General features: G+C 47.2%; 1 protein-coding gene across 1 annotated transcript; it reads left to right on the top strand.

The window, feature by feature from the left end:
- The first annotated feature begins 44 nt into the window (after positions 1–44).
- On the top strand, positions 45–22997 carry Pabpc1l (poly(A) binding protein cytoplasmic 1 like). The gene is made up of 14 exons (XM_038331320.1): positions 45–237; positions 1885–2078; positions 6938–7053; positions 9530–9669; positions 9832–9926; positions 11242–11379; positions 13337–13432; positions 16198–16446; positions 17327–17411; positions 18140–18274; positions 19880–19986; positions 20887–20980; positions 22497–22627; positions 22929–22997. The coding sequence occupies exons 1-14, from the start codon at positions 45–47 to the stop codon at positions 22995–22997; spliced, it is 1842 nt and encodes a 613-aa protein (XP_038187248.1).
- The last annotated feature ends 4730 nt before the right edge of the window (positions 22998–27727 follow it).

The following is a 27727-nucleotide window of genomic DNA, read 5'->3' as shown; positions in this document are numbered from 1 at the left end:
GGCTGGGGCTGCTTGGTGACCCACTTCTGGGTGCCCTGCACACCATGGACCCCAGTGGCCAGGGCTGCGCACTCTCCTCTCTCTATGTGGGCGATCTGCACCCCGACGTGACTGAAGCTATGCTCTATGAGATGTTCTCCCCCATTGGCACTATTCTGTCCATCCGTGTGTGCCGGGACGTGGCTACCCGACGCTCCTTGGGCTATGCCTACATCAACTTCCAGCAGCCTGCTGACGGTGAGTCCCAGGGAAGAGGAAGACCTTGCTGTTAACATCCTTGGGCAAAATAATGTCCTTTTGATAACTGCCACCCTAAGCTGGAAAGCTGGCAATTTTATTTCAAATGAACTTTTATTATCTAAGTAACAGTGGTTTTCTATCTTTTAGGTGGAAATGGTCCTGTGACTAATTGTGGGTATTTAGTGTTATAGATCCTAGCCAGGGAAGATAGGGCAGCCTGCATTTCCATCTTCTTTATCATGGTTAGGGAAACTGAGGCCCACAGACAGGAAGTTGGAAGGCAGGCATTCGGAGAATTGGCAGTTACCGCTGGGTGTACTGGTTGTTGCCGGGTGACTTTGGTGTTAAGTAGATCTGGATTAGGAACCCAGGATCTGTGTGACGTGGAGCAAGAGGCTCAACCATCCTGAACTCAGTTGCCCAAGTGAAAGGAGAAGCGGAGCTCTGCCTCCCTCCAAGAGTGGTTACCTAAGAGATGGAGAGCACCTGGGGGGACGCGGCCCAAAGCCTTGCAGGTGGAGAGTGAGGAAGCCTGGGGTTCCTGCCCTTCGGTGTAGCCTGGCATAGGGCCTACACCAGGTGCCTTACCTTTCAGATCCTGGCAAAGCTGCCTCCTCTCGGCTTTGTTGGCCCCTGTTGGGTGAGAGGATTGATTGGTAACTGTCAACCCTGTCTGGGCTCCGCGAAGAATGGAGGACCAGGTTTAAGAACCATGGCAGGAACATGAATTTGAGGCCAGCCTGGGCTACATGTTGAGACCCTGTCTCAAAATGAAGAAAGATTCTGTAGTTCAGGCCTCCTGGGTGAGTTGGGAGGTTTCCAAAGTCCAGGATGCTCTCTTCCTCTACTACACCCCACTTCTGCCTCCTCTTGCCCCTCTGCAAGGCTCGTGAGTAAAACAGGAGCTAGCCCTCTGGGCCTATCCATAGATGGGAGATCTGAACTGTAGAGTGTTGTTCCCGGCTGGGTATGTTAGCACTGGATGGTAAGCACAGACCTCTATGCTTGCTCTACTCCATCCCCTCAGCCGCTTCTGTGCCTCTGAAGCTAGTAGGGTCTCTGAAGCAGGCAGTGCATTATCTGCAAGAAACAGGCTGTCCAAGGAAAAGGATGGTGGGCAGAGGTGGCTTGACACACTGCCGTTTGCCAAATGGCCTGTTCTCTGACGTATAGTACAGAACCCGAGTACCATTGTTGCATGCTTGCTTTCCCACCTTTGTCCCTGACTGCCTGGCATTTGGTGGCATTGGCCTCCGTTCGGTGGTTGGACGGAAGGTACCTCACTCACCGGTGGCATGAGGTGACTGGGACGGGGTTTGCTTCCCCTTCCCCATTGCTCGTCACATGCCAATGCCCATTCAAGGCTAGAATAGCCTGGCTCTGGCTTTGTCCAAGCCTTCAGTCTCTGCATCTGTAAGATGGCGGATCCTTTGCGCTTGTTGAGCGTCTGACCTTTCCCCGTGAGTGTGCCGAGGAATGCCATGTACCCATTAATTCCTCAGCTTCTGAATCCACCGAGTCTCCCAGCGCATATCTCAAGTGGAGACCCAGATTTATGGCTGTCCTTCCTTGATTCCTACTCAGCACCATGGAGACGGGGTACAAATGTCACCTAACTTGCCCCTTTCCTTGCCTCCTCTCCAGCGGAACGGGCACTGGACACAATGAACTTTGAGATGATCAAAGGCCAACCCATCCGTATCATGTGGTCCCACAGAGACCCAGGGCTTCGAAAGTCTGGTATGGGCAACATCTTTATCAAAAACTTGGAGAATTCCATTGATAACAAGGCTCTCTATGACACCTTCTCCACCTTTGGGAGCATCCTCTCTTCTAAGGTGGGTGAGCCCCTCTAGTTGAGTCAGTTGGCGCCCATTACCTCTGTGTTAGAGGGATACCAACGGGCACCCCGCAGGCTGTGGGTACAGCAAGCTCTTGGCCGGTAGCTGCTCATGGTTTTATCTTCTTATGATCACTAGAGGTCGCCCCCGCACCCGGTAGCCCGCTCCTGGGATAATCACCCCATACAGTTTGTTTAGTTTATGTGGGCTTGGCCGGCTGTCAGTTGAAACATCTGGGATTTCCTCTGTGTGGTCTTCCATGCTCCTGCAGGCTATCCCAGGTCTTTCTCACAGCTGTGCCATGTCTCAGACAGCTGGGAGTAAAAATTCACAGGCTACCTGTAGCTTCAACTCAGAATCGGGACCCCCTTTATTCCTACTGCTCCCCAGAGACCAAAGCCAGCCCCAGACCAATCCACATTCAAGTGAGCATTAGTTAACAACAAAAAACAGAAGTAAGTGTATGGTTATAATAAAGGTATTAACTGGGGACATTGCAGCAATTAGCAGGTACATCTTGCTCCGGGTTTCCCTTGCTGCTGGAGATGAAGCCCCCTCTACCACTGCGTGTCATGGCCAGCCCCCACCACGGCTTGTTTTTAAGATATTTCTTCTATTAGAACATAAAGTCCACCTGAGTGGTGGTATTATTTCTTGTCACGGCTGTGTCTCCGAGTCTGTCTTGTGTTCAGCTTCCTGCATGCACGAGCAGACCAAACTCTCCCCCATCATGATGTGCAGTAATTACTAGATGGATTACAGCTTTTGCAGGGTTCAGCTTAGTTCTCTGACCTTATTTATGAGGCTGCGCAGGACTTGACAGCAGGTCCATGTGTTCTAAGTAGTGGGCTAAAACCTGGGTGTTATGCCCCAGATGTTACTGAGGATGGCCAATGAGATCCCCAGAGGTCTCTAGGGGGGCAAAGGCAGAGGTACCATGATCTCTGGGTTTGAGCCTTTCCAGAAAACCGCTATGAGCCAGCTATAGTCCCTGAGAAGCTGGGCCTCCCACAGTCCCTCTGAGGAAGGCCTGTCTACTACTCAAAGGAGTAGACTGACCACAGCCTGAGGTGTGTACTGTACTGAGAGAGAGGGTAGCTCCTTGCTTTGACAGCCAGTGGGAGGAAGAAGCTTAACCGTGTGGTAAGTTCCTACATGCCGTCAGCAGATTGTCTTTCTATGTGCTTGGCTGTCTGCCTCTGGAGCCACTCTGGATTCCTCCCTACCACCCCTTCAGGTGTCCCCAGGAGGATTCCCAAATTTTGCTTGAGGCCACAGAGGTTTGGAGCAGCTTGCAGTTCCGTGGAGCACATGGATGTGGGTTAGCCGTAAAAGTTTTGGGGGTTGGAGAGATGGCTCAGCATCTAAGAGCATTGGCTGTTCTTCCAGAGGTCCTGATTTCAATTTCTGGCAACCACATGGTGGCTCAAAGCATCTGTAATGAGATCTGGCGCCCTCTTCTGCCACACAGACATACATGACAACACATTGTATACATAATAAGTAAATCTTTAAAAGTTTTGGGTTTGATTTTGTGGGTTGTTTGGATTTTGGTTTTTGATGTTGTTTCTTGTTTTATTTTAAGGGTTCTTTGTTTTGTTTTGTTGATACACAGTTTCCTTGTGTAGCCCTGACTGTCTTAGAACTCACTCTGTACACCAGGCTGGCCTCAAACTCAGAAATCCACATGGGTCTGCTTTCCAAGTGCTGGGATTAATGTGTCACCACTGCCTGGTGTTTTGTTTTGTTTTTTTTTAATTTTTAATTTTTGTTTTTTGAGACAGGGGTTCTCTGTGTAACAGCCCTGGGTGTCCTGGAACTCACTTTGTAGACCAGGCTGGCCTTGAACTCACAGATATCCGCCTGCTTCTGCCTCCCAAGTGCTCAGATTAAGGGCATGTGCCACCACTGCCCAGCTGTTTTTTTATTTTTTTGTTATTTTGTTTTTTTAAGACAAGGTCTTACATAGTCCTGGCTAGCCTTGAGTTTCTATGACTATATAGTTTGGTCTCCTTCAAAGTCAAAGCAGCCAACCCTCCTGCCCTGCAGCCTTTTCTATGCACCACCATGTCTGGCTTCAGAGTCCATTTGAACTAATGGATTCAAATTTATTGTTTGTTTGTTTGTTTTTGTTTTTTTTTGTTTGTTTGTTTTTCGAGACAGGGTTTCCCGGTAGTTTCTAGAGCCTGTCCTGGAACTAGCTCTTGTAGACCAGGCTGGCCTCGAACTCAGAGATCCGCCTGCCTCTGCCTCCCGAGTGCTGCTCCCAAGTGCACCACCACCGCCCAGTTTGGATTCAAATTTACCAGATTAGCTGAAGCGAACTTCTTCAGACCTTAAATCCTCTGGGCCACTCAAGACTGGAGAGCAAGCTTTGTGTGGCATAAGCAAATTCCTTGAGGCTTCAGGAAGTCCTGCTGTGGGCTCAGTTGGGAACAAGGCTTACAATGAGATCCCTATCTCCACTCCAGGGAGCTTGGATTGAATTGGTAGGAATAACTGGAAATGTGGCTCAGAGGGAAGCCCGAGGTTCTCAGAGTCAGGGGCCCAGAATGGAGGGAGCCATTAGGCCAATCAAGAAAGAGTTCAATGGCATCATGGGAAGAACACATGATCTGAATCACCTAAGTGCAAAGCCAGCTGCATAGCAGCAAGGCAACATAAAACACCGGGCCATAAAGAGGAGTCTCGAGGCCGGATGTCCTGAGTTCAAATGCTTTCATTTCCTGACTGTGCACCCTGCACCTACTTTGACTTCCTCAAAAAGGGGCCTTAGTAGAACTCCCTTCATAGGGCTGCGGGGAGATACGTGCCACCTATGGAAAAATACCTGGGACAAGAGACATCTAAGTGAAAGTGTGATAATTAGGAAATTGCTATTGAGTGGTTGACCTTGGACAGATCATTTGTTCTCATTTTCTCACTGGGGTTCGGAAGTTAAGAATTACCTGGAAAGGGTTTTCTGGAACATGTAACAAGATAAGTATATATCTCAGCAATGGTGGATCCAGGGTGTGGGGGTGGGAGGGAGCATGGTTGAGCCTGAAATTCCTTGAACTAAACGTAAAAAGACCATGCTTGGGGTGGAGAGGTAGAGGAGTGTGATGGGTATGAGACTGAGGACTGTATTTATTTATGTATATGTGTTTGTGTCTGCTTGTCTCTATGGGCACTATGTGCAAGCAGTACCCCTGGAGGCCAGAAGAGGGCGTTGGTGCCTTTAGACCTGGAGCTCTCCAGTATGGGTTAAACCTAGGGCCTCTGAAAGAGCAGGAAGTCCTCATAGCCACAGGAGCACATCTCACCAACTCTATTAGAAATGCTTGGATGCAGGATTGTTGTGCAGGGCCCATCAGAGGAGCCTCAAACTGCAAGCTGACAGACTTCTGTGCATGGCTAAAGCCATGGCAGTTAAGGAACCTAGTCACAGTGAGTTTTAGGAAGAGCAGCCCAGCAATTGGCATGGAGATGAAAGGGTAGACAGTGGCACTGAGCTGAGCCAGGTGGTGGTTCTGTGAAATTGGGGTCATGGTGACCTTAGAAGTGGGACCTAAGTCCTTAATTCAAGTTCATCAAGAGCCGAGAACCATCTGAACTCTAGGTATGTTTTTGTTCCCCATTTCTGCCTTCTCAATTTGAACCAGATGCATTACAGAACAGGCATGGTGAGTTTGCTGTTAGAATAGTATAGGAATTGGTAAAACTCAAACAATATAGGACCTGGCATGGTGGTGCATGCCTTTAATCCCAGTATGCAAAAGGCAGAGGCAGGTGGATCTCTGTGAGTTCAAGGCCAGCCTGGTATACAAAGTGAGTTCCAGGACAGCTAGGACTGTTATGTCCAAACAAACAAACAAAACAAACAAACAAAAAAAACAAAACAAAACAAAAACAAAACCCCCAAAAAACAAAAAGCAATATAGAAGGGAATAAACTAAACACTTCCCAGACCTGGCCACCAGGAGTAACCACCGTCAATAGTTTGTGAGGTGGGCACAGGGGCACACACTTGTAATCTAGCACTTGTGAAATTGAGGTAAGAAGAATTTCAAGTTTGGAGCCAGTGGACTAAAGAGCAAGATCCTGTCTCAAAAAATCTCCAAACAAACAAAAGTCAACTAAAACAGATGTGTGTGTGTGTGTGTGTGTGTATGCACTATGCACATGTGCACATGTTTCAAAACTTCCTACTTGTAGATCCCACTTTACTCCAAATAGACTTGATTTCTGCCTGCCCCTTTTTTCGGTGGGGTGAGGGTTTCGAGACAGGGTTTCTCTGTGTAACAGCCCTAGCTGTCCTGGAACTCATTCTGTAGACCAGGCTGGCCTCGAACTCACAGAGAGCCTGCATATCTCTGCCTCCCAAGTGCTGGGATTAAAGTTGAGCGCCACCACCGCCTGGCTAGTTCTCTCTTTCAAAATACTGTCAGCCTCATAACCCAGCACATTCTCTTCAGCCTGTCACCAGCAGTAGACCAGGCAACTGTACACAGCCTCTACAGCTGGCCTCCTGGGATGTTCACAGTATCCCCAGTTTGCTATCAGAATTAGGGGACAGCTGTGGGGTTGAATTCCCAAGTCCACTCCTCCTTATGCTGTCCCCTCAAGCAAGTCCCTCTAAACTTCCATCCTCCCATTCTAACCTGGGGCTGTTAGGAGATTAAGTCTCGGACGCCCCTCAGGTGGAACCCAAGGTCCAGTAGCAGCTGGCAGAGCCTGTCACTGAGCTCCATCTTCATAACTGTCTTTTACGCTCACCAACAAACATTCGTATGCTGGTCATTACCCCCTTGTCTTCCTTTTCTCCCTGAAGTCCCTGCTGAGTGGTCTCTCTGTCACTCCTCCCTGTGACCCAGGTAGTATATAACGAACATGGATCGCGGGGCTTTGGCTTCGTACATTTTGAGACTCACGAGGCTGCCCAGAAAGCCATCAACACCATGAACGGGATGTTGCTGAATGACCGAAAAGTGTGAGTTCCCAGCCCTGTGGAGAGGGTGGAGGCTGAAGGATGGAGCTATTCAATCAGGAGTGTTGCTTTTGTGACTGTCTAATGGGTACAGGGTGCTGGGCAGAGCTCTTCCCCTGGGGTTGTAACTTCAGGAGAGGGCTCAACCTCTCAGGGATGCTTCCCTTCTGTAAGCTGAAGTCGATAGGCATTCAAATGGACTATTCGTTAAACAAGGATGAGAATTCTAGAGGGAATAGCTCATGGCCAAATCATCGACGGGCTTGACAATTTCATCTGTTTTTCAGTCTCCTGGTATGGCTGCGGTTTCCTCCCTCCCTCCCTCCGTCTCTCTCTCTCTCTCTCTCTCTCTCTCTCTCTCTCTCTCTCTCTCTCTCTTTCTCTTTCTCATGTGCTGTTCCCTGAGATCTGGGGCAGGTGGGAAGGCAGGTATGTGTTTGGACAAGCAGCAGGCCTGTACCTGTACAAGCTTGGCATCATCCCTCTTCACAGATAGGAAAATTGTGCCGCAGGTCCAGAGAGAACCTGTTGCGGGCTGCTCCTTTCCCATTTGGAATCAGCCCATCTGATGGCCCAGCCGCCACACTCAGTGCTGTGGGGGAATGACAGCTTTTCTGTGTTTTCACAGGGGTCTCATACTCTACAGCTGGAGATGATCTTGAACTTCCCATCCTCCTGTCTCCACCTTCTAAGTACTAAAATCACACATGTGAACTACTTTCTTTACTTTTTAAGACTCATTTATTATGTATACAAAGTTTTTTTAAAAATATTTATTTATTTATTTATTATATATACAATGTTCTGTCTGTTTATATGACCGCAGGCCAGAAGAGGGCACCAGACCCCATTACAGATGGTTGTGAGCCACCATGTGGTTGACTGGGAATTGAACTCAAGACCTTTGGAAGAGCAGGCAATGCTCTCAACCTCTGAGCTATCTCTCCAGCCCCTATGTATACAAAGTTTTGCCTGCATATATCCCTGCAAGCCATAAAAGGGCACCAGATCTCATAGATGGTTGTGAGCCACCATGTAGGTACTGGGAATTGAACTCAGGACTTTTGGGAGACCAGCCAGTGCTCTTAACTTCTGAGCCATCTCTCCAGCCCTGACATATGAACTCACTGGAGAGGTAACTTTTAGTTGCCAGAGGCACTGGGTTGTTTGATCTGGAGTTTCTCTGGGGAAGGTCCTATGCACTGATCTTACTACATTGTTCTAAGATTTCCTGGATTCACAGACAACCACTTCCCTGTATGGACCACTGATGTTCAGCTCCTGGTGTCTGTTCCAACCTATTTATGATACATCTGCTCCATCTACCACCTGCCTTTCCTATGCCTGGCACTTGTTAATCAAGAATTCTTTTCAGCCAAGTGCAGTAGTGTGTGCCTATCATCCCAGCTTCTGGGGAGACTGAGGCAGAAGGACAACCTGAGTTCAGGAGTTTCAGGGAATCCTGGGCAACATAGCAATATCCTCATTCTCTCTCTCTCTCTCTCTCTCTCTCTCTCTCTCTCTCTCTCTCTCTCTCTTTCTCTCTCCCTCCCTCTCTTCCTCTCTCCTTCTTTCTCTCTGTCTCTGGAAAAAAAAGATTCTTAGAAGTGTTTATGTAAACTGGACATTTCTAGATTTTTTTCTCTCCTTTTTGGCTATGCTTGGACTTGAACTAGGGGCTCACCCATGCTAGGCAAGTACTCTACCACCAAGCCCAGAAAGTCTAGATTTTTTTTTAAAAAAAGATTTATTTATTATGTATACAACATTCTGCCTCCATGTATGCCCACACGCCAGAGGAGGGCACCAGATCTCATTACAGATGGTTGTGAGCCACCATGTGGTTGCTGGGAATTGAACTCAAGACCGGAAGATCAGCCAGTGCTCTTAATCACTGAGCCATCTCTCCAGCCCCCTAGATTTTAAAATGAATGTCACATTTAAATGATGTCAGTCTATCTCCTGTCCATCACCAGTGACCCTGGCACTGACCGTGTCTGCTTAGCTCACCTGTGCTTCTCTGGTACACTCTCCAAGCTTGTTCAGTGAATAAGCAAAGTCCCCATGGCGTGAATTGGACCCCAGATTTACAGACATGATGCTGAGGCTCAGAGAAGTTCAGTAACTTGCTTAGGATCATACAGCTAGGTAACTGAAATGAGGATCCAGACTTGAGTCCAATTCTTTCCTGTGCTCTCAGCTTCCCAGTCGAGAGCATGCATTCTGAATGCATTTGTCACTAAAGTTCCTGTAACCTCATACAAGGTGGAGTTCTGGAATATAGCTTCTTGCCTAATGAAAACAGCTGGGCTCTGGACAGAGTCAGTCCATGGAGTATGACCCTGCCTGGGTTCCCAACAACAGACAGGAAACTGAAGGATAGCAATTGGTCCAAGTGACCCAGAGTTGCCAGGTGAGCCCAGACGGGGATGAAGGGGTGATGAACCTGGCAGCTTTTATTCTATTGATGTGTCTACAGTTTCGTAGGCCACTTCAAGTCTCGACAGAAGCGGGAGGCAGAGCTGGGGGCTCGGGCCCTGGGGTTCACCAACATCTACGTGAAGAACCTTCATGTGGACATAGATGAACAGGGCCTCCAGGACCTCTTCTCCCAATTTGGTGGGTGTGTTCCCCAAAGGAGAAGGGGGAACACTATTATTCTTCCATGCCTGGGTCTGATGGGAGGAGGGCTTCCCTGGGATTTCCTGGGAACTTATAGGAAGGAAGAGAGCATGCTGGCCCTTTCCCAGCTCCCTGCTAAGCTGGTTTGGTCTTTCCTAGGAAAGATGCAGAGTGTCAAGGTGATGAGAGACAGCAATGGCCAATCCCGGGGCTTCGGCTTTGTCAACTTTGAGAAGCACGAGGAAGCTCAGAAGGTAGGTGCCTCCATGGCCCTGCTCCAGTAAAGAGGCACAAACCCGCAACTGGGAAGCCAGAAAGCACCCTTCCTGGCCCAGGATGCAAGGACCAAAGGCGCTAGCATTATCTTTTCTTGTTGGCTTCTAGGCCTAGAAGTTGAAAGAATTGAACATTCAGGCGGGGAAGAGAAAGTCTTCACTGTGTATAAATATTTACTAATAACTGACCTCTTAAGAAGCCTCTTCACCCTCAAATATTTCTTCCCACACTGGTTTTAAAAATCCTAAACATTGGGCTGGAGAGATGGCTCAGAGGTTAAGAGCAGTGACTGCTCTTCCAGAGGTCTTGAGTTCAATTCCCAGCAACCACATGGTGGCTCACAGCCATCTGTAATGAGATCTGGTGCCCTCTTCTGGCCAACAAGGATACAGACAGATAGAACACTGTATACATAATAAATAAACAAATCTTTAAAAAAAAATCCTAAACATTGAGTCAGTATGCATTTGGGTCTGACTTCTGCTGCTTTCTGTGGATAAACGAATGGGAATTTGGTTCTCCAAGTGTATTACAAAAAGAACCTGGTTGGTTAAGAACATTGGATGCTCTTCTGAAGGACCCAGGTTCAATTCTCAGCACCCACATGACAGCTCACAACCATTTGTAACTCTAGTTCCAGGGGATCTGGGGCACCCCTTTTGGCCCCTCTATGATCACCATACACAGACAGAAATTGCAAAACACTTATACACATAAATAATAAATAATAATAAAAACACTTAAAGAGAAGTTTATGTTATTTTTGAGATAGGGTTTCTCTGTGAACAGTTCCTGACTGTCATGGAACTCACTCAATAGACCAGGCTGGCTTGAAACTCACTGAGATCCACCTGCCTCTGCCTCCCAAGTGCTGGGATTAAAAGGCGTGTACCACCATTGCCTGGCCTATTCCTGTTTTAGAAAATAAAAATCTTAATCACAAATTTAAAATCCAGCTGGGCAGTGGTGGCACACACCTTTAATTCCAGCACTTGGGAGGCAGAGGCAGGCGGATCTCAGTGAGTTTGAAGCCAACCTGGTCTACAGAGCGAGTTTTAGGACAGCCTCCAAAGCTACAGAGAAACCCTGCCTTGAAAAATCAAATAAATAAATAAATAGTTTTTTATGCCATATCTTTAAAAGTGATTGTCCTATAAGTGGCCCTTTCCCCGGAATGAATTATTCCCAAAGAGGAAGGCCAGCCTTGCAGGTGTCCTTTTCTGGCCCCAGAGGCAGGACTGGGGACAAGGCCATATCCACACGGTTCACCGTGTGCCTGCTCCTGCTCTCCAGGCCGTGGACCACATGAACGGGAAGGATGTGAGCGGGCAGCAGCTGTATGTGGGTCGGGCCCAGAAGCGGGCAGAACGGCAGAGCGAGCTGAAGCGCAGGTTTGAGCAGATGAAGCAGGAGAGGCAGAACCGTTACCAGGTGAGGCCAGGCCTCACGGAGGCTACAGCTCCTGTCTGAAGAGGGGTTGAGGGTGGGGCACTCTGAGTGTGACTCCTTCCTCTAGCCACCCTCCTTCTAGAAACGTGGCTCAGGGCCAGAATCAGAGGAGCTCTGGGGTAGGCATCACCACCTGGCTTGTGAGAGAGAAGAGGCACCACAAAGGGCTGTTTGGAATGCTGTCAGCTTCAGTGTTCAGTGACCACTACATCCTCCGGTGAGGACCAAGAATGCCTTACATATTGCCAGATGCCTCTAGGTTGAGAATAATCAGGCAGAGTATGTTATATCCAGAAGCTGGAATGTTGTTTAGCCATTATAATCACATTAAGTCATGGCTCAGTCAGCAAAGCGCTTGCTGTACAAACATGAGCACTCGTTTGACCCCCAGTAACCCTCATGAGAACTGGGTATGGCAGCACACAGCTTACTGCAAACACTGGGAGATACAGGTGGATCTCTGGGGCTTACCGACCCACCGGGCTAGCCTGACTGATGATCTTCAACTCCCAGCGAAGAGATCAGGTCTCAGAAAACAAGGAATGATTGAGGAAGGCACCTAAGCTTGTCTTCTGGCCTCCACATGTGCACATACACAAAAGATTCCCTTAAGTTAACTTGGTTTTTTTTTAAAGATTTATTTATGTGTATGAGTATTTGCCTGGATTTATGTAAGTCATTAGGTACATGCCTGTCACCTGTGGAGGTCAGAAGAGGGCATCAGATCCTTTGGAACCTGAGTTATAGATGCTTGTGTGCTCTAGAAAATGAACCTGGGTCCTTGTCAAGAGCAACAAGTACTCTGAACTGCTGAGCATCTCTCTAGCCCCTTCATCATCTGTGTGTGTGTGTGTGTGTGTGTGTGTAAGTATGTGTGTAAGTATGTGTGTGTAACCGCCCTGGCTGTCCTGGAACTCACTCTGTAGACCAGGCTGGCCTCAAACTCACAGAGATCTGCCTGCTTCTGCCCCTGAGTGCTGGCATTAAAGGCATGTGCCACCACTGCCCTGCCCTTGTCATCATTTTTGAGACAGAGGCTCATCATATAATTCTAGTTGGCCTGGAACTCACTATGTAGACCAGGCTGGCCATGATCCTCCTGTCTCTCCTTCCCATGTGCTGGGATTGCAGTCAGGAGCCACCACACCCTACAAGTTAGCTGGTTAAAGTTAGTAGTCTGACTTTTTGGAGATGAACCTCTTTAAGTTTTTTAATAAGAGTTTTAGATTTTATGGAGAATGTCCGTAGTATGCATGCATATATACATATGCTCACGTACATGCATCCATTTGCAATAGTTCTCAGTGAGACCACTTTCTTCTCACTGCAGAGACACTTGAGAATGTCAAGAACTTTCAGTTGTCACATTCCAGGGCAGGGGATGCTGGCAAACCTCCTGTGGTGGGCAGCACAGTTCACACACAAAGAACTGGCCCAAAAGGCTGTGCTACAGTTTTGATATCGCTAGGATGGGGCTCAAAGTTTCCTTATCTTAGGGCCGATGCAAGAAAGGGCTTAGAGTCGTGTCTTGCAGCAAGTAAGGTAGTATGTCGTGCAGGCAGATGGTGGAGTGGCAGCTGTCCTGTACTCTGTGACTAAAACAGAACTGGCCGGTCAGGCGTTCTGCCTACAGTCATTCCATACGGCCTCCCAGAGAGCTGTGTGGCTGAGCTCTGAGTCTCACCCAGCCTGCTATAGGTCTGAGGCCACCTTCTGTGGTTCCCACGTGTGGAATGGGAGGCTTGGATCTGTGCAGGTGTGTGGGAGCAGTTGTGGGCCTTAGATGTTACGGGAGCTGCAGTAACTGGGGACAGGCAGGCTGAGTGGCTACATGAGGCTGAGCCCTACATGTCCCTTGTGGCCCTGCCAGCCACTGACCCCACCCCAGGCAGTCTGGGACAAGAGGGGAAGGGGCATTGAGCAGTATCCCTTCTTCCAGGGTGTGAACCTCTACGTGAAGAACCTGGACGACTCCATTAACGACGAGAGGTTGAAAGAAGTTTTCTCTGCCTATGGAGTGATCACCAGTGCTAAGGTGAGGAGCGCAGCACTCCCTGCCCTGGCTGTCACCCCTGTCACCCCGCTGTCACCCCTGCAGAACCCCCAGCTTCTCACCCTTGCTTGGCTTCCAGGGACTTTGAGTTGAGTTCCTCTTTCTGGTTCTGGCCCACACCTTTGGAGGTCTATCAGCAACCTTGTCTGGGTGGGATGGGGAGAAATTAAACATATACCCTAGCTGTAGAGCTGGGCTTGATGTAATATAACCTTGTTTTATTCAACATCCATAGATACCATATATGTCAGGTTCCAGAAACTTACCCCTATTTCTGGGCCTCAGTTTACCCATCTGGAAAACGATCACTCATTCTTCCTCATTTGTTGAGCGCCAGCTGTGTGCCCAGTCCTGCGAAGTCCGTAAGAGGTGACAAGTGGCCGTTCTGCCCAGCAGTTCCAAGACTGTGCAGGAGGCTGAGTCTATGTCTCATTCACAAGACGAAGGTGAAGCGTGGCCTGTGTGGTTCGCAGCCCTGGCTTCTCATCTGGGTCAGACAAGAAACACGGAGAATTCCAGGGCATGACCTGAACATCCGACTTTCTTTTCTAACTTAAAACTTTATTATATTTTATTATATATGTGTAGGTACAAACATGCCCAGAGTTCAGAGGTCATGTGGGAGTCCGTTCTCCACCTTCCACTGTGTGGGCCTGAGGGATCTAACTCAAGTCATCAGGCTTGGCAGCAGGGGCCTTTACCCGCTGAGCCGCCTCTCCAGCCCCAGGGACATTTGACTTTATCAAAGCAGCCCAGGTGATTGTAAGATGGCCCAGTATTTATTCATTTCACGCCAGGCTCTGTGGCAGCATGTACAGATAACTAAGCTGTGGTCCATGCCTTTGAGGACTTTATGGTCTAGTGATGAGGTCAGATGCATCACAATTGTGAGATGGGAGGCCTGGATTCAGGGAGAACTCAGTTCCTAAAGTGCTTGCCTTGCTAGCGCGAGGACCTGTTCTGGCCTAACACAGAACACAGGTAAGATAAAAGGCCCGGTGTGGTGCCGTGTGCCGTGGTGCGGTGCCGTGTACCGCGGTGTGGCGACGTGTGAGGTGATGCGGCTCTGTGCCGTGGCGCAGCATGTGAGGGCTGCATTGCCTTGTGAGGCGGTGCGGCTCAGTGTGGTGGCGCGGCACTGTGTATTCTAACCCCAGACAGGCAGATTGCTGGAGCTTGCTGATCTGTCTGTCAGTCTCTCCAACTTGAGACCCTGTTACAGAACAAAGATGGATATCACTTGAGGAATGATACCCATGGTTGTCTTCTGGGCTCTGTAGACACATGCATGTTAACCTGCACACATATGAACATGTGTTTCTGCACATGTGCACACACATGCATACACGCAGATGATGGGAGGCAGTGCTGGAGATAGAGATGCAGAGCTCAGGGGAAAAGGAGGGGGCTTCCTGGAGGAAGTAGAGATGGTCTTTGGCTTGACTATGAGGAGATAGGGAACAGGGGTAGGAGAGGGATTTGTCTAATTTTTTAGATTTATTTATTTATTATGTATATAGTGTTGTGCCTGCATGTCAGAAGAGGCCATCAAACCTCATTATAGATGGCTGTGAGCCACCATGTGGTTGCTGGGAATTGAACTCAGGACCTTTGGAAGAGCAGACAATGCTCTTAACCTCTGAGCCATCTCTCCAGCCCCCAGCAGATAGATTTTCAAAGGGAACAATAAAGTTAGTAAAGCCTGAGTGGAATTTACTGTGAACTTGCCAGTAGCTTATTTACAGCAGGCAATGTACTCATCTTCATTTGTTTAATTTTTATTGCATTTTATATAAAATAGAAAATATAGAGCCGGGCAGTGGTGGCACACACCTTTAATCCCAGCACTAGGGAGGCAGAGGCAGGTGGATCTCTCTGTGAGTTCGAGGCCAGCCTGGTCTACAAGAGTTCCAGGACAGGCTCCAAAGCTACAGAGAAACCCTGTCTCAAAAAACAGAAACAAAAAACAAAACACACACACCTATCTGCTAACAGAAATTCTTAACAATATTTTTGCATCAAGACTTCTGGTCCCTGAGTTGGAGAGAGGGTAAGAGCACTTTCTGTGCAAACATGAAGACCTGAGTTCAAATCCCCATAGCCTGTGTAAAAACCTAACTCTGCTCATGTATGTGCTTGTAACCCCAGCACTATGTTGGGTAGAGACAGGAGGATGGCAGGGCTGGCTGGCTTCCAGCCTACCTTCAGGTACAGTGAGAGATTCTGTCTCAAAGGAATAAAGTAGAGAGTGATAGAGCAGGATGTCCAACATTCTTCTTCAGCCTCCGTGTGCACATGACATACACCTGCATGCACACATGTGCACACATACCGCATGCACACTCACATGCAATGCACACACCCACATGCACACACATGCACACACACACACGTGCACACACACGCAATGACATCTGGTCCTAATGAGTTTTTGGTTCCCTTCTAAGAGTATTTTGCTTAGAACAAAATTAATAAGATTGTCAGAGTCGAGCAGTGGTGGTGCACACCTTTAATCCCAGCTATCCCAGCTGTGCCTCCCTAATCAGGAGTCCGGGTGTGAGCCACAAAGTCTCGTGAGATGTGGGGCATACAGTAGGCCTCAGCAAACGAGGAGAGTGTGGTTCGTCCCTCTATCACAGGCTGTCACAGGATGTGCTCAGTGCTGGATGTGGTCCCAGGGGAGAAGCTTGTATCCCAGGAGTCTTGCTTCCCCGCGCCCAACAACTCTTGTCTTGTCTTGCTTTTAGGTGATGACAGAAAGTAGCCACAGCAAGGGGTTTGGCTTTGTCTGCTTTTCCTCTCCAGAAGAGGCAACAAAGGCTGTGACCGAGATGAATGGGCGCATCGTGGGTACTAAGCCTCTATATGTGGCCCTGGCGCAGCGCAAGGAAGAGCGGAAGGCCATCTTGACCAACCAGTATAGGCGGCAGCTGTCGCGCCCTGTCTTGAGCTCCTTCCAGCAAACTACCAACTACTTAGTGCCTTCCGTGTCCCAGGTGACAGTGTGCCTACAGCTCCCACAGGGGCATGGAACTTCACAAATAGGTTCTGTTGAAAACACCTTGGGCAAGCTGCTCCAACCCCTTGAAGTCTCACTAGCCCCATCTTTAAAGCGGCATAGCATGCTATCTTGTCTTCCAGTCTGTGTGTGATTCTGTGTTGTATGGAAGAGACTGTGTGGCTAAATGAGTTTGGGAGGTCTTACATTAAGTACTGAAGCCTAAAGTAGGGTGGTGGTGGCACACACCTTTAATCCCAGCCTTCAGGAGGCAGAGGTAGGTGGATCTCTGAGTTCAAAGCCAGCCTGGTCTACAGAGCAAGTTCCAGGACAGTCAACATTATACAGAGATACCTCTGTTTCAAAAAAAAAAAGTAACCTCAATTGCTTTATTGTATACATTATCTTCTCCAGTTATGTCAGAATCCATTGGCTCTCCTAAACAGCCATAGTGCTTGTAGCATTTTCCCCACTCAGACAGATGCGTCTGCACCTTGGCATGACCTGACTGTTCGTGTTCTGAGGAGCATGGCTAGGGGAATGACACCCTAGAACTTAGAACAGTGGAGAGATATGCATGACTGAAGACCACTGGCTCGGTGACATCCGTCAGCCATTGGCTATGCTTTCACCACCTGGAGTAAGTGACATACTTTATCTAGGTCACTGAACGAGGGTAAGGAACAATGGTTGAAAGAAATCTGCGATCTTACTCTGAGGGGTTTAGGGATAAAGGACACCCCGAGATGGGAGAATGGAGCACTCATGTTAGCTTTGTAGGCCCGAGTTACCTCCTGCAGGGGATAGTGCAGTTCTTGCAATGGTGTCCCTGAGAAGATGCAAAGATGCCTCTCACCTTGGGTCCTCTTCTCCCACAGTCCACAGCCCAGGCCGTGTACTATGGTTCTGGCTCCATGGCTCCGATGCAACCTGACCCCAGGTGGACAGCCCAGTCACATGGACATTCGTGTAAGTGACTCAGCCTTTCTATGTTCAGCAAGGCTTGTGAGTGTGAGCCTCAAAAGAAGAGGCAGTATAGCAGGGTGGTGGTGCACACCTTTAATCCCAGCACTTGGGAGGCAGAGGCAGAAGGATCTCAGTGAGTTCAACCTGGTAGGCCAATCTGGTCTACCAAGTGAGTTCCAGGACAGCCAGGGCCACACAGAGAAACCCTGTCTCAAATCCCCCACACACTCCCCAAAAGGAGGCAGTCTATAACTCTGGGGCCAAGCCTCACTTTGCATTTCTCAGAGTTGGTTCCCTCCCTCTTCTGAGCCTCAGTTACCCCTTTCCAACTTGAGACCAAATGAAATGTTCATGTAGCAGCAAACACTGTGGCAACCCTGACAAGGACACAGTGTGGCCATTGTCAGTTATCTCCAGAAGCTACTCAGATTTGGGGCTGAAAATTCTTGCGGAGCCGAAGGAAAAAAAAAGAAAAAAAAGAAACTCCTTTGGCTAAACTGTTGCTGAGTGACCTAAGCTCCAAGCTTACACTCTTGGGACTAAAGTGAAGGATCAGAACTCAGGAGAGATGTCAGCGGGGTTTCGTCATTTACAGGTTTCTAGACAATCTCCCTAGAGTTCTTGGTCTAAGTATATCAACTCTCTTTCTCTGCTGTGAATTTCTAGTTCCTCCCCAGCCCTGGGAACTTCAGGCCACAGTGTGCTGCTTTGACCATAACCCAAACCCTCTGTTTTTCTCTGTGCTGCCTGCCCTCCAGCTGCCTCCGTGGTCCAGTCCCTAAGCACGATGCAGCACTCCTATCTTCGCCTGGGCAGTGCCTGCCAGGCCTCCAGCCATATGCCTCACATGCAGAGCGTAGGTGAGTGTGAGTGAGCAAGGCCGGGATCTGGGATGGAAGGGTGTCAGTGGGGGAGCAAAATCTTATCCCTGGGGCTGGCAGTGGAGGGGAGTTTAGATTAGGCTCCATGGGGATACTGCTTTCTTGGTGAGCCAGGCCAGCTTTGGAGGCTGTCTGTAACATAAATGACCTTGGGAGTCACTTTGTGCTCCTTGCTGATTGCTATCTCTCTGGACTTAATCTTTAAAATAGAGATACAAATAGTAGGCCCATTGTTATGAGAGTTGGTGAGTTCCCAGATGGGAGGATTCGAATCTTAGTAAGTACTGAAACTGCTGTGGCTCTAAGACAAGAGTATCTGTTGGCCAGTATCCTCACATCTCTGTGCTGGGCCTCTGTTCAGCCCTGAGGCTTCTTTGGGGATTCCGCATGAATGAACCAGATGAAATAAATCCCTGTCTTCTGTTGTTGTCAGGCTTCAACATACATGCTCCTTGTCATATATTTTCAACTGTAGTAAAATATTCACAATATAAAATTTACTGCTTTATTATTTTTTTAAAAATTTATTTTTATTTTCTGTGCATGAGTGTTTGCCTCCATGGATGTATGTGCACCATATGCATGCAGTACCCACAGAGGCCAAAAGAATACCCTGGAACTAGAGTTACAGTCAGTTGTATGTTGCTATGTGGGTGCTTGGAAGTGAATCCCAGTACTCCACAAGAACAGTGAGAGTTTTAGAACTCTCTTTAAATGTTCATGTTTTATCTGTATGTGTATCTGTGTGAGGATGTCAGATCCTTTGAACTGGAGTTATAGACAGGTGTGAGCTGCCATGTGGGTGCTGGAAATTGAACTGGGGTCCTCTGGAAGAGCAGGCAATGATCTTATCCACTGAGCCATCTCTCCAGCCCCGAGCATTGCTACTTTTAAGCCCATAGTTTAGTGGCATCCAGTGTGTTTCCACTGCAGAGTGTAAACTGCAGTATTTTCCGCAATCGTCTCTTTAGAGCCTTCTGGCTTATAAAACTGGACTCCCATTAGCTGGAGTTCTTCATTTTATCCCTTCTGGCCCCTGAAAAACCACCATTCAATTTTTGGCTCTTTGAATTTTCAGTGGCTCTTTGCCAAAAGGCTGAGAAGCAATTGTCTCTATGAATTTGGGTATGGTTACTTCATGCAAGTGGAATCGGACTGTCAATCCTTTGTGACTGGCTTTCACTTAGCACAGTGTCCTCAAGATTCAGGGATGTTCCACCATGTAACAGTTCCCTGCATATGGAGATTTGGTTATGCGTTCATTCACGTGTTGATGAGCACACAGACTGAGCTCTCGTCCATGTGAGCTCTCTTCCACCTGTGAGCTCTCGTCCATGAATACTGCCACTATAAACACGGATTTATAGCTCTCTCCTTGAGACCCTGCTTTCAATTCTTTTGAGTACATATCTAGAGCTGAAATTGCTGGTTGTGTTGTAAATTGTATTTCTATCATTGCTGTCTATCTGACATTCTTGTCTATAGTACATAAATTTCTTTAATGCTCCACCGAAATTCGCTATCTATTTTTTTCTAAGTGGCTATTTGAAACCTTCTTCTTCTTCTTATTTTTTTTTTTTACAGTCAACATTGGTACTCAGACCACAGGTCCAGGTGGGGAGGGATGCTCTATTCCAGGCCAGTCTCTCCTGACACATAGAGGACCTTCATCTGCACACAGTGCCCATGGGGTAAGGCTGCCTGCTCATTGTTGTCTCCTGGTTCATAACTTTGGCTAAAGTGTTTTCTCTCTGGTATTTGCTTTTCTTGGCTTATAAAATTTCATTTACTATTATGTGTAATCAGTCAAAGAGCATTCTTACTAAGAGGGGAGAAAGAACCATGGTCACATTTTATTGGTTGCAAACTTTTTGTCTAGGTTATTGCCAAAATGAATTTGAATTTCCTGTATCAGGAGAAGGAATTCTAAGAACACACTGAGTACTGAAGGAATGAGATTAAACTTCAAAATAGAACTAAAAACGTTTATTATAATTAAACAAAAGGCTATGCTTCTCTTTATTCCCTTCCAAAGGTTTCAAATTCAACATCATTGAAGCATGTCTAGAATTTCTTTATGTCCAGTTCTAATGATTTCTTGCAAAACAAACAATAGTATTTAAACGGCAATACCTACTTTTAAAGTTAGCAAGACGTGAGAGGGCTGAAGGAGGAGGCAAGAGTTCTAGGCCAGCCCATGTTACCTAGTGAGTTCTAGGCCATCCTGAACTATATAGGTCTTGTCTCAACACACACGCACACACACATGCACCATTGAGATGTACGCTTACTGCTGGTGTGTTTGTAAAGCTTGTCAAGAAGAGTGCTTTATTGGGCTTGGAGTGGTTAGTGAAGCGTGGCTGTCGTGTGACTGTTTTTGAAGGGCCTTCACTGGGTCACAGCATCTCTGAGCGTAACTTTGTCTTCTAGTCCACGCCCCTGTTAGGGATTCTCTGTCCCACCTGATTGTGCAGACGTTGCTTCCCTCTTCCAGAACCTTTCCTGGAGGTTTATGTTCACCTGATGGGGTAAGTGTCTGAGGCCTTTCCCATCCGTATGGTTAAGGAATCTGTTCCTGGCACCATGTGCAGGTCCAGGAGTCGGCTGTATATGTCCCTGGCCATCAGCCTCTGACTGTGTCCATGCTGGCTGCCGCGCCCCTGCATGAACAGAAACAAATGATTGGTGAGTGGCTGGCTCTCCCATCCTGGGGCAGGTAGGAGGGCTGAGAGCTGCCTAGCCTGCCGGGAACAGCTTGAGTGAGGACAGACTTGGGAGTGAGGTAGTTTCATCTCAGCTGCCTTGGTAAGCCTTTGTCTTCCTGCCTTAGAACACTAGTGGCTGATGCTCCCAGAGCTTTTTCCAGCTGACGCGGAATCTAGGTGGGAGATATCTGGATGTGGAACAGGGCCAAGAAGCACAGTAGGAGAACGCCCTTGGGATTCTACTGGGAAACAGTCCAGGGTGGTCATTTCATGTCTTCACACCTCTTCCAGGGGGTGCCCTGGCCAGATTTCATCTGTCTCCTGGCGCCCACTGCAGGAGGTGGGAAATAACCATGCAGTGGGTAAACACCCGTGGTTCCCTCTGAACTCGGAGCTCCAAGTGCCATTCCTCTCTAGCCCTGGAGTTTCTGGCAGGTTCCAACGAAAGACGGCACTGGTGGGGACTGGGGAGATGGTTCAATAGGTAAGAGTGCTTCCTGTGTAAGCTTGAGGACCTGCGTTTGAATCTCCAGCTCCCATGGAGAAGCTGGTCATGGCTGTGTGCTCCTGTAACCCGAGTTGTGGGCTGAAGGCAGGAAGATGGCAGGAACTTTTTGGCCAACCCCCCTAGCAGAACAGGTAGCTTCAGGGCCAGTGAGAGACACTGTCTCCAGGGAATAAGGTTCAGAGTGATAGAACAGGGTGCCTGATGTCCTCCTCCAGCCTCGGACAGCACACCTGCACACAAACATGCCACATGCACACACCACGCACGCATGCACATGTACATGAATGTGATGTCACTAATGTTGGAATGAATGAGCAGCCTGTTCCTGGTGGGCACACTTTCCGTGACCACGCAGACCTCGAGCCCCTCCGCTGAAAGCCTTCATTGCCACTGCCCCATTGTTTCCTTAGGTTACCCACTAGGTTTTGTCACTTTATGTCCCTCAACATAGAAGAAAATTACATACGCTTAATGTCTGTAAACAGTGTCACGTCTTTACGGGAAGACCTTTTTACACCCACGTAAGCACCCTCACTCTGGGGGGTCCCCCCCCCCCCCCATTTGTTGTCAAGTTGGGCAGACACCGAAACTAGGTTGTACTGCTAGAAATACTTGTTGGTGTGTGTTTGCCTCCCACACTCCGAAGTCTCAAGTTGAGCATTACATCCTGTCTGGAATCCCAGTGTGTCCAGTGAGAACCGCTTCTCCCAAATGGAGTCTTGAAACCTAACTGACTTTGCCGTAGATCTCTTCACATATAATATTCCTCTTGGCCCTTCAGATTGTTCTCTGAGGCAGGTTTGCGATGCCCACTTCATAGAGGTGGAAAGAGAAGCTTCCAGTAAGGTTAAATGACACAGCTTGGGGTGACAGGTTCTAGGGCTAGATCCCAGACACCCTCATTGCCTCACTCCATGGCTGCCACCACTCCCGGGTGCTGGGCTTTGAGGCAGGCGTGTGCGTAAAGCTCTCAGGTTGTTCCACACAGGGGAGCGTCTCTACTCCCTCATCCATGATACCTGCGCCCCACTGACTGGCAAGATCACAGGCATGCTGCTGGAGATGGACAACCTGGAGCTTCTGTTTTTGCTGGAGTCCCCAGAGTCCCTCCATGCCAAGGCAGGTGGAGGTTGGGTGGCAGCACAGCAAAGAGGAAGGGCTATTCTCGATAGGTTACGGCAGGCAGTTGACACCAATCTGCTGGATTTCAATCGAGCTCTGTAGCTGTGTTCTGACCGTATGGAGCCACATCCAGCAGTGGTACCTCTCCCTGAGAAGGTGGCAGTGGGGCTGGGATCTTAGGAGTGGCAGAGTGTGAGGGCTCCACGAATCCTTTACCATGCTGAGGCAAGGGAAGTCATGGCTCTTTTGGGGCCTTATTGGGCAACTGCTCTAAGCCCCTCTTTCTTGTGTTCCGTAGATAGAAGAGGCGCTGGCAGTGCTGTGGGCTCATCAGCAACTGGAGTCAGCAGAAGGCAACAGGAACTGAGCACAGTGGGTGGCTGGGGGTGGGAGGACCCACGGCAGAGCAGCTGAATTGCTGTCAGGAGACCCTGGAGAACACCCCGTGGAGGCTGACATTCAAATACTCGCTGTGATGTGTTGGTGGCTTAGGAGTTGGGTGAAGCTGACCGAGTCACAGGAGACATGCACAGTAACTGGAGTGTTCTCATGCCAGGTGTCCTGCCAGGCCTCAAGGTTTACTGGTCTGAAGGCTTGGCCTGCTGTGAGTCAGTCTACCTTCTTAAGACTGGGTGTCTTATATACTTTGGGAACATTTTTTTTCCTTCCTCCACTGGGATTGGAACCTGCACTCCCTTGACTTCTGAGTACAGCATTTCTGCTTGTGGTTCTAAGGTCCTGTGAATGCTAACTTATTTCCTGACTGGTCTCTCTGTTCTCGAGCTTTAGATGTGGAATGAAGGCTGGACAGTGTCCACTGCTAATTTTTTTCTTTTGTATATTAAAAAATGCTGCAAAATCTGTCTTGCCTCCCAGGAGGCTTTCTTGTGTCTAAGGGAGGGTGGGGCAGAGAAAAATATTTACTGGATGGGAACTTTGGCTCTAAGGAATTAGAACCAGAACTCCAAACACGTGCCGAAATACACAGAAAGTGTGCACATTAGATTAAGAGCCCCACTGGGAGCTGAGCTCAGGTATATGAAAGCTCCAAACTACAAACTGGCCATCAACAGCAGATGGTGACATGGGGACCATCATGCAATGGACTGAACAAATGGACTAAAGCTCCGGGCAGCCATATCTGAAGTATGTGGCATTTCTGCAGGTCAGGTATACCACAGAAGTCAGCAATTGCATGTAGGTCTCAGCTGACCAAATGTTGTGTAATGCAGTTAGGAATCCCATAGAAATATACTAAATTATCATACTAGATTTAGGGTTTCCACCCCTAACTAGGGAGCTCCCAAGGTTCTTCAGGGAAGTTTGTGCTTACCTCCTTAAGGGGTTCAGACCTCAGCTCCTTGTTTTCCCCATACCAACGTGCCCAGAGCAGTGGTGAGGGTCCACTGGTTCATTGGTGCTGTCGCAAGTTCACCAGAACAAATCCAACATGGTCCTGCTATTCTTTGTCCCCCTCCCCAGTGAAGGCTACTTTAAACTCTTCACACCTCCAGTCTCCAGCCCACTGCTCCCCACGCAGCTTCTCCCCCCTTCTCTCATATGCTCAATGCTAGCATTTCCTTAGGCCTGACCCTCACTCTTCTCTCCATGTTCTTCTCCATACCTAATTTACAACCCCAACTTATTTAATTAATTAATTAATTAACTAGTTAATTAATTAATTAATTTAGTGTGCAGTAGCATGAATGTACATGTGAGGGTATCAGATCCTCTGGAATTAGAATTATAGACAGAACGTAATCCACCATAAAAACAAACTGCTAGTTCCAGGACAGGCTCTAAAAAAGCTGCAGAGAAACCCTGTCTCGAAAAACCAAAAAAAGAAAAAAGAAAAAAAAAAAAACAAACTGAAAAATAAAAACCACATGATCATCTCATTAGATGCCAAAAAAATCTTTCGACAAAATACAACATCCCTTCATGATAAAGGTCTTGGAGAGAACAGGGATACAAGAAACATACCTAAACATAATAAAGGTAATATACAGCAAGCCAACAACCAACATAAAACTAAATGGAGAGAAACTCTGAGCAAGCTCACTAAAATCAGGAACAAGACAATGTTGTCCACTGTCTCCCTATCTGTTCAATATAGTTCTTGAGGTCCTTGCTGGAGAGCAGTAAGACACCAAAAGGAGATCAAGGGGATACAAGTCAGAAAAGAAGTCAAACTTTCACTATTTGCTTATATGATAGTTTACATAAGTGACCTCAAAAATTCTACCAAGGAACTTCTACAACTCATAAATACTTTCAGTAATGTAGCAGGATACAAGATTAACTAAAAAAAAAAAGTCAGTAGCCCTCCTGTACACAGATGATAAATGGGCTGAGAAGAAATCAGAGAAACATGACCCTTCACAATAGCCACAAATAACAAAATATTTCAGAGTAACTCTAATCAAACAAGTGGAAGACTTAGAAATTGAAGACAATACCAGAAAATGGAAAGATCTCCCATGCTCTTGGGTAGGTAGAATTAACATAGTAAAAATGGCAATCTTACCAAACAATCTACAGATTCAATGCAATGCCCATCAAAATCCCAGCAAAATTCTTCACAGACCTCAAAAGAACGGTACTCAACTTCATATGGAAAAAGCAAAAAACCCAGGATAGCCAAGACAATCTTTCTTGTACAATAAAAGAACTTCTGGAGGCATTACAATCCCTGACTTCAAACTCTACTACAGAGCTACAGTACTGAAAACAGCCTAGTATTGGCATAAAAACAGATAGGAGGCCCAATGGAACCGAATCGAAGACCTGGATGTTAATCCACACACCTTCAAACACCTTACTTTTGACAAAGAAGCAAAAGATATCAAATGGAAAAAAGAAAGCATATTTAATAAATGATGCTGGCATAACTGAATATCAAAATGTAGAAGAATTAAAATAGACCCATATCTATCACCATGCACAAAACTCAAGTCCAAATGGATCAAAGACCTCAACATAAAGCCAGCCACAATGAACCTTACAGAAGAGAAAGTGAGAAGTACACTTGAATGCACTGGCAAGGAGACTACTTCCTAATTATAACCCCAGTAGCACAGACACTGAGAGAAACAATTAATAAATGAAACCTCCTGAAACTGAAAAGCTTCTGTAAAGCAAAGGACACGGTCAATAAGACAAAACGACAGCCTACAGAATGGGAAAAGATCTTCACTAACCCGACATCAGAGGTCTGATCTCCAAAATATACAAAAAAATTCAAGAAATTGGTCACCAAAATAACAAATAATCCAATAAAAAGATGGAGTACAGACCTAAACAGAGAACTCTCAACAGAGGAATCTGAAATGGCTGAAAGACACTTAAGGAAATGTTCAATATCCTTAGTCATCAGAGAAATGCGAATCAAAACAACTCTGAGATTTCATCTTAGACCTGTAAGAATGGCCAAGATCAAACACACTGATGACAACTTATGCTGGAGAGGTTGTGGGGAAAAGGGAACACTTCTGCATTGCTTGAGGGAATGCAAGCTGGTACAGCCCCTTTGGATGTCAGTGTGGCGATTTCTCAGAAAATTAGGAAACAACCTTCCTCAAGATCCAGTAATACCACTTTTGGGTATATATCCAAAGGATGCTCAATCATGCCACAAGAACATGTGCTCAACTATGTTCACAGCAGCTTTGTTTGTCACAGCCAGAACCTGGAAACAACCTAAATGCCCCTTGACCGAAGAATGGATAAGGAAAATGTGGTACATTTACAAAATGGAGTACTACATAGCAGAAAAAAATAACATCTTGAATTTTGCAGGCAAATGGATGGAGCTAGAAAACATCATTTTGAGTGAGGTAACTCAGACCCAGAAAGACAATTATCACATGTAATCACTCATAAGTGGTTTTAAAACAAAAAGCAAAGAAAACTAGCCTACAAATCATAATTCCAGAGAACCTAGACAGCAATGAGAACCCTAAGAGACATACATAAATCAAATCTACATGGGAAGTAGAAAAAGACAAAATCTCCTGAGTAAATTGGGAACATGGAGACTTTGGGAGAGGGTTGAAGGGGAGGGGAGAGGCAGGGAGGGGAGCAGAGAAAAATTAATGAAGAAAAAAGTTACAGATAGTTGTGAGCTGTCATGTGAGTACTGGGAATTGAACCTGGGTCCTCTGGAAAGGAAGCCAGTAATCTTAAACGCTGAGTCACCTCTCCAGTTCCCTACAACTCTACAACCCCATTTTCTTTTTTTAAAAAAATATTTATTTATTATTTATACAATATTCTGTCTGTGTATGTCTGCAGGCCAGAAGAGGGCACCAGACCCCATTACAGATGGTTGTGAGCCACCGTGTGGTTGCTGGGAATTGAACTCAGGACCTTTGGAAGAGCAGGCAATGCTCTTAACCTCTGAGTCATCTCTCCAGCCCTACAACCCCATTTTCAATCGTACTTAGTTGAGGAAGCTCCTGGACCACAGATCTCATGCCCTATTCACCCTTAGTTCTGAAGACTCTCAGTAACAAGTCCAATTCACCAAAGCCATGTTTATGGCTTAGAGCTCCCTGTCCTTCTGGTTTTGTCTTTAAGTGTTCTCAGAAAAGTCTCCCACCCTCATTCTATTCTAAAACCAAGGGCTTCCCACTCACTGTCATTTCCCTTCCCTCATCTTCCATATGCAATCTATCTCACCTCCTCTTCAATTCTACCTACAACCAGGTAATGTCACACTCTCCACAAAAACTTGGTGACCTGCGTTTGACACCTGAACTCATGAAAGGTAGGAGAGAAACAACTTCACAAAGTTGCTCTCTGATGTCCACAGGTACAGACTGTGGCACACACATGCTACTAATAGACACCCACTATGTGTACATTTCAGGCATTCACCTGCTGGTGCTGCTGGTTGTTTATGCTGATTCATTACATCTTGGCTTCTGTGAATGCTGCCACAGTAAACATGGACGTACAGTTGTCTCTAAGGAGTGGTAACTGCTAGGTGTTTTTTTTCCCCTTTTTGAGTTTTTTTTTTTTAAACTTTTTTTAGATTTTTATTTATTATGTATAGTGTTCTATCTGCATGTATGTCTACTCGCCAGAAGAGGGCAC

Source organism: Arvicola amphibius, chromosome 5, assembly GCF_903992535.2.
Source record: "Arvicola amphibius chromosome 5, mArvAmp1.2, whole genome shotgun sequence".
Lineage (NCBI taxonomy): Eukaryota > Metazoa > Chordata > Mammalia > Rodentia > Cricetidae > Arvicola > Arvicola amphibius.
This window is presented reverse-complemented; position numbering and strand designations above follow the sequence as displayed.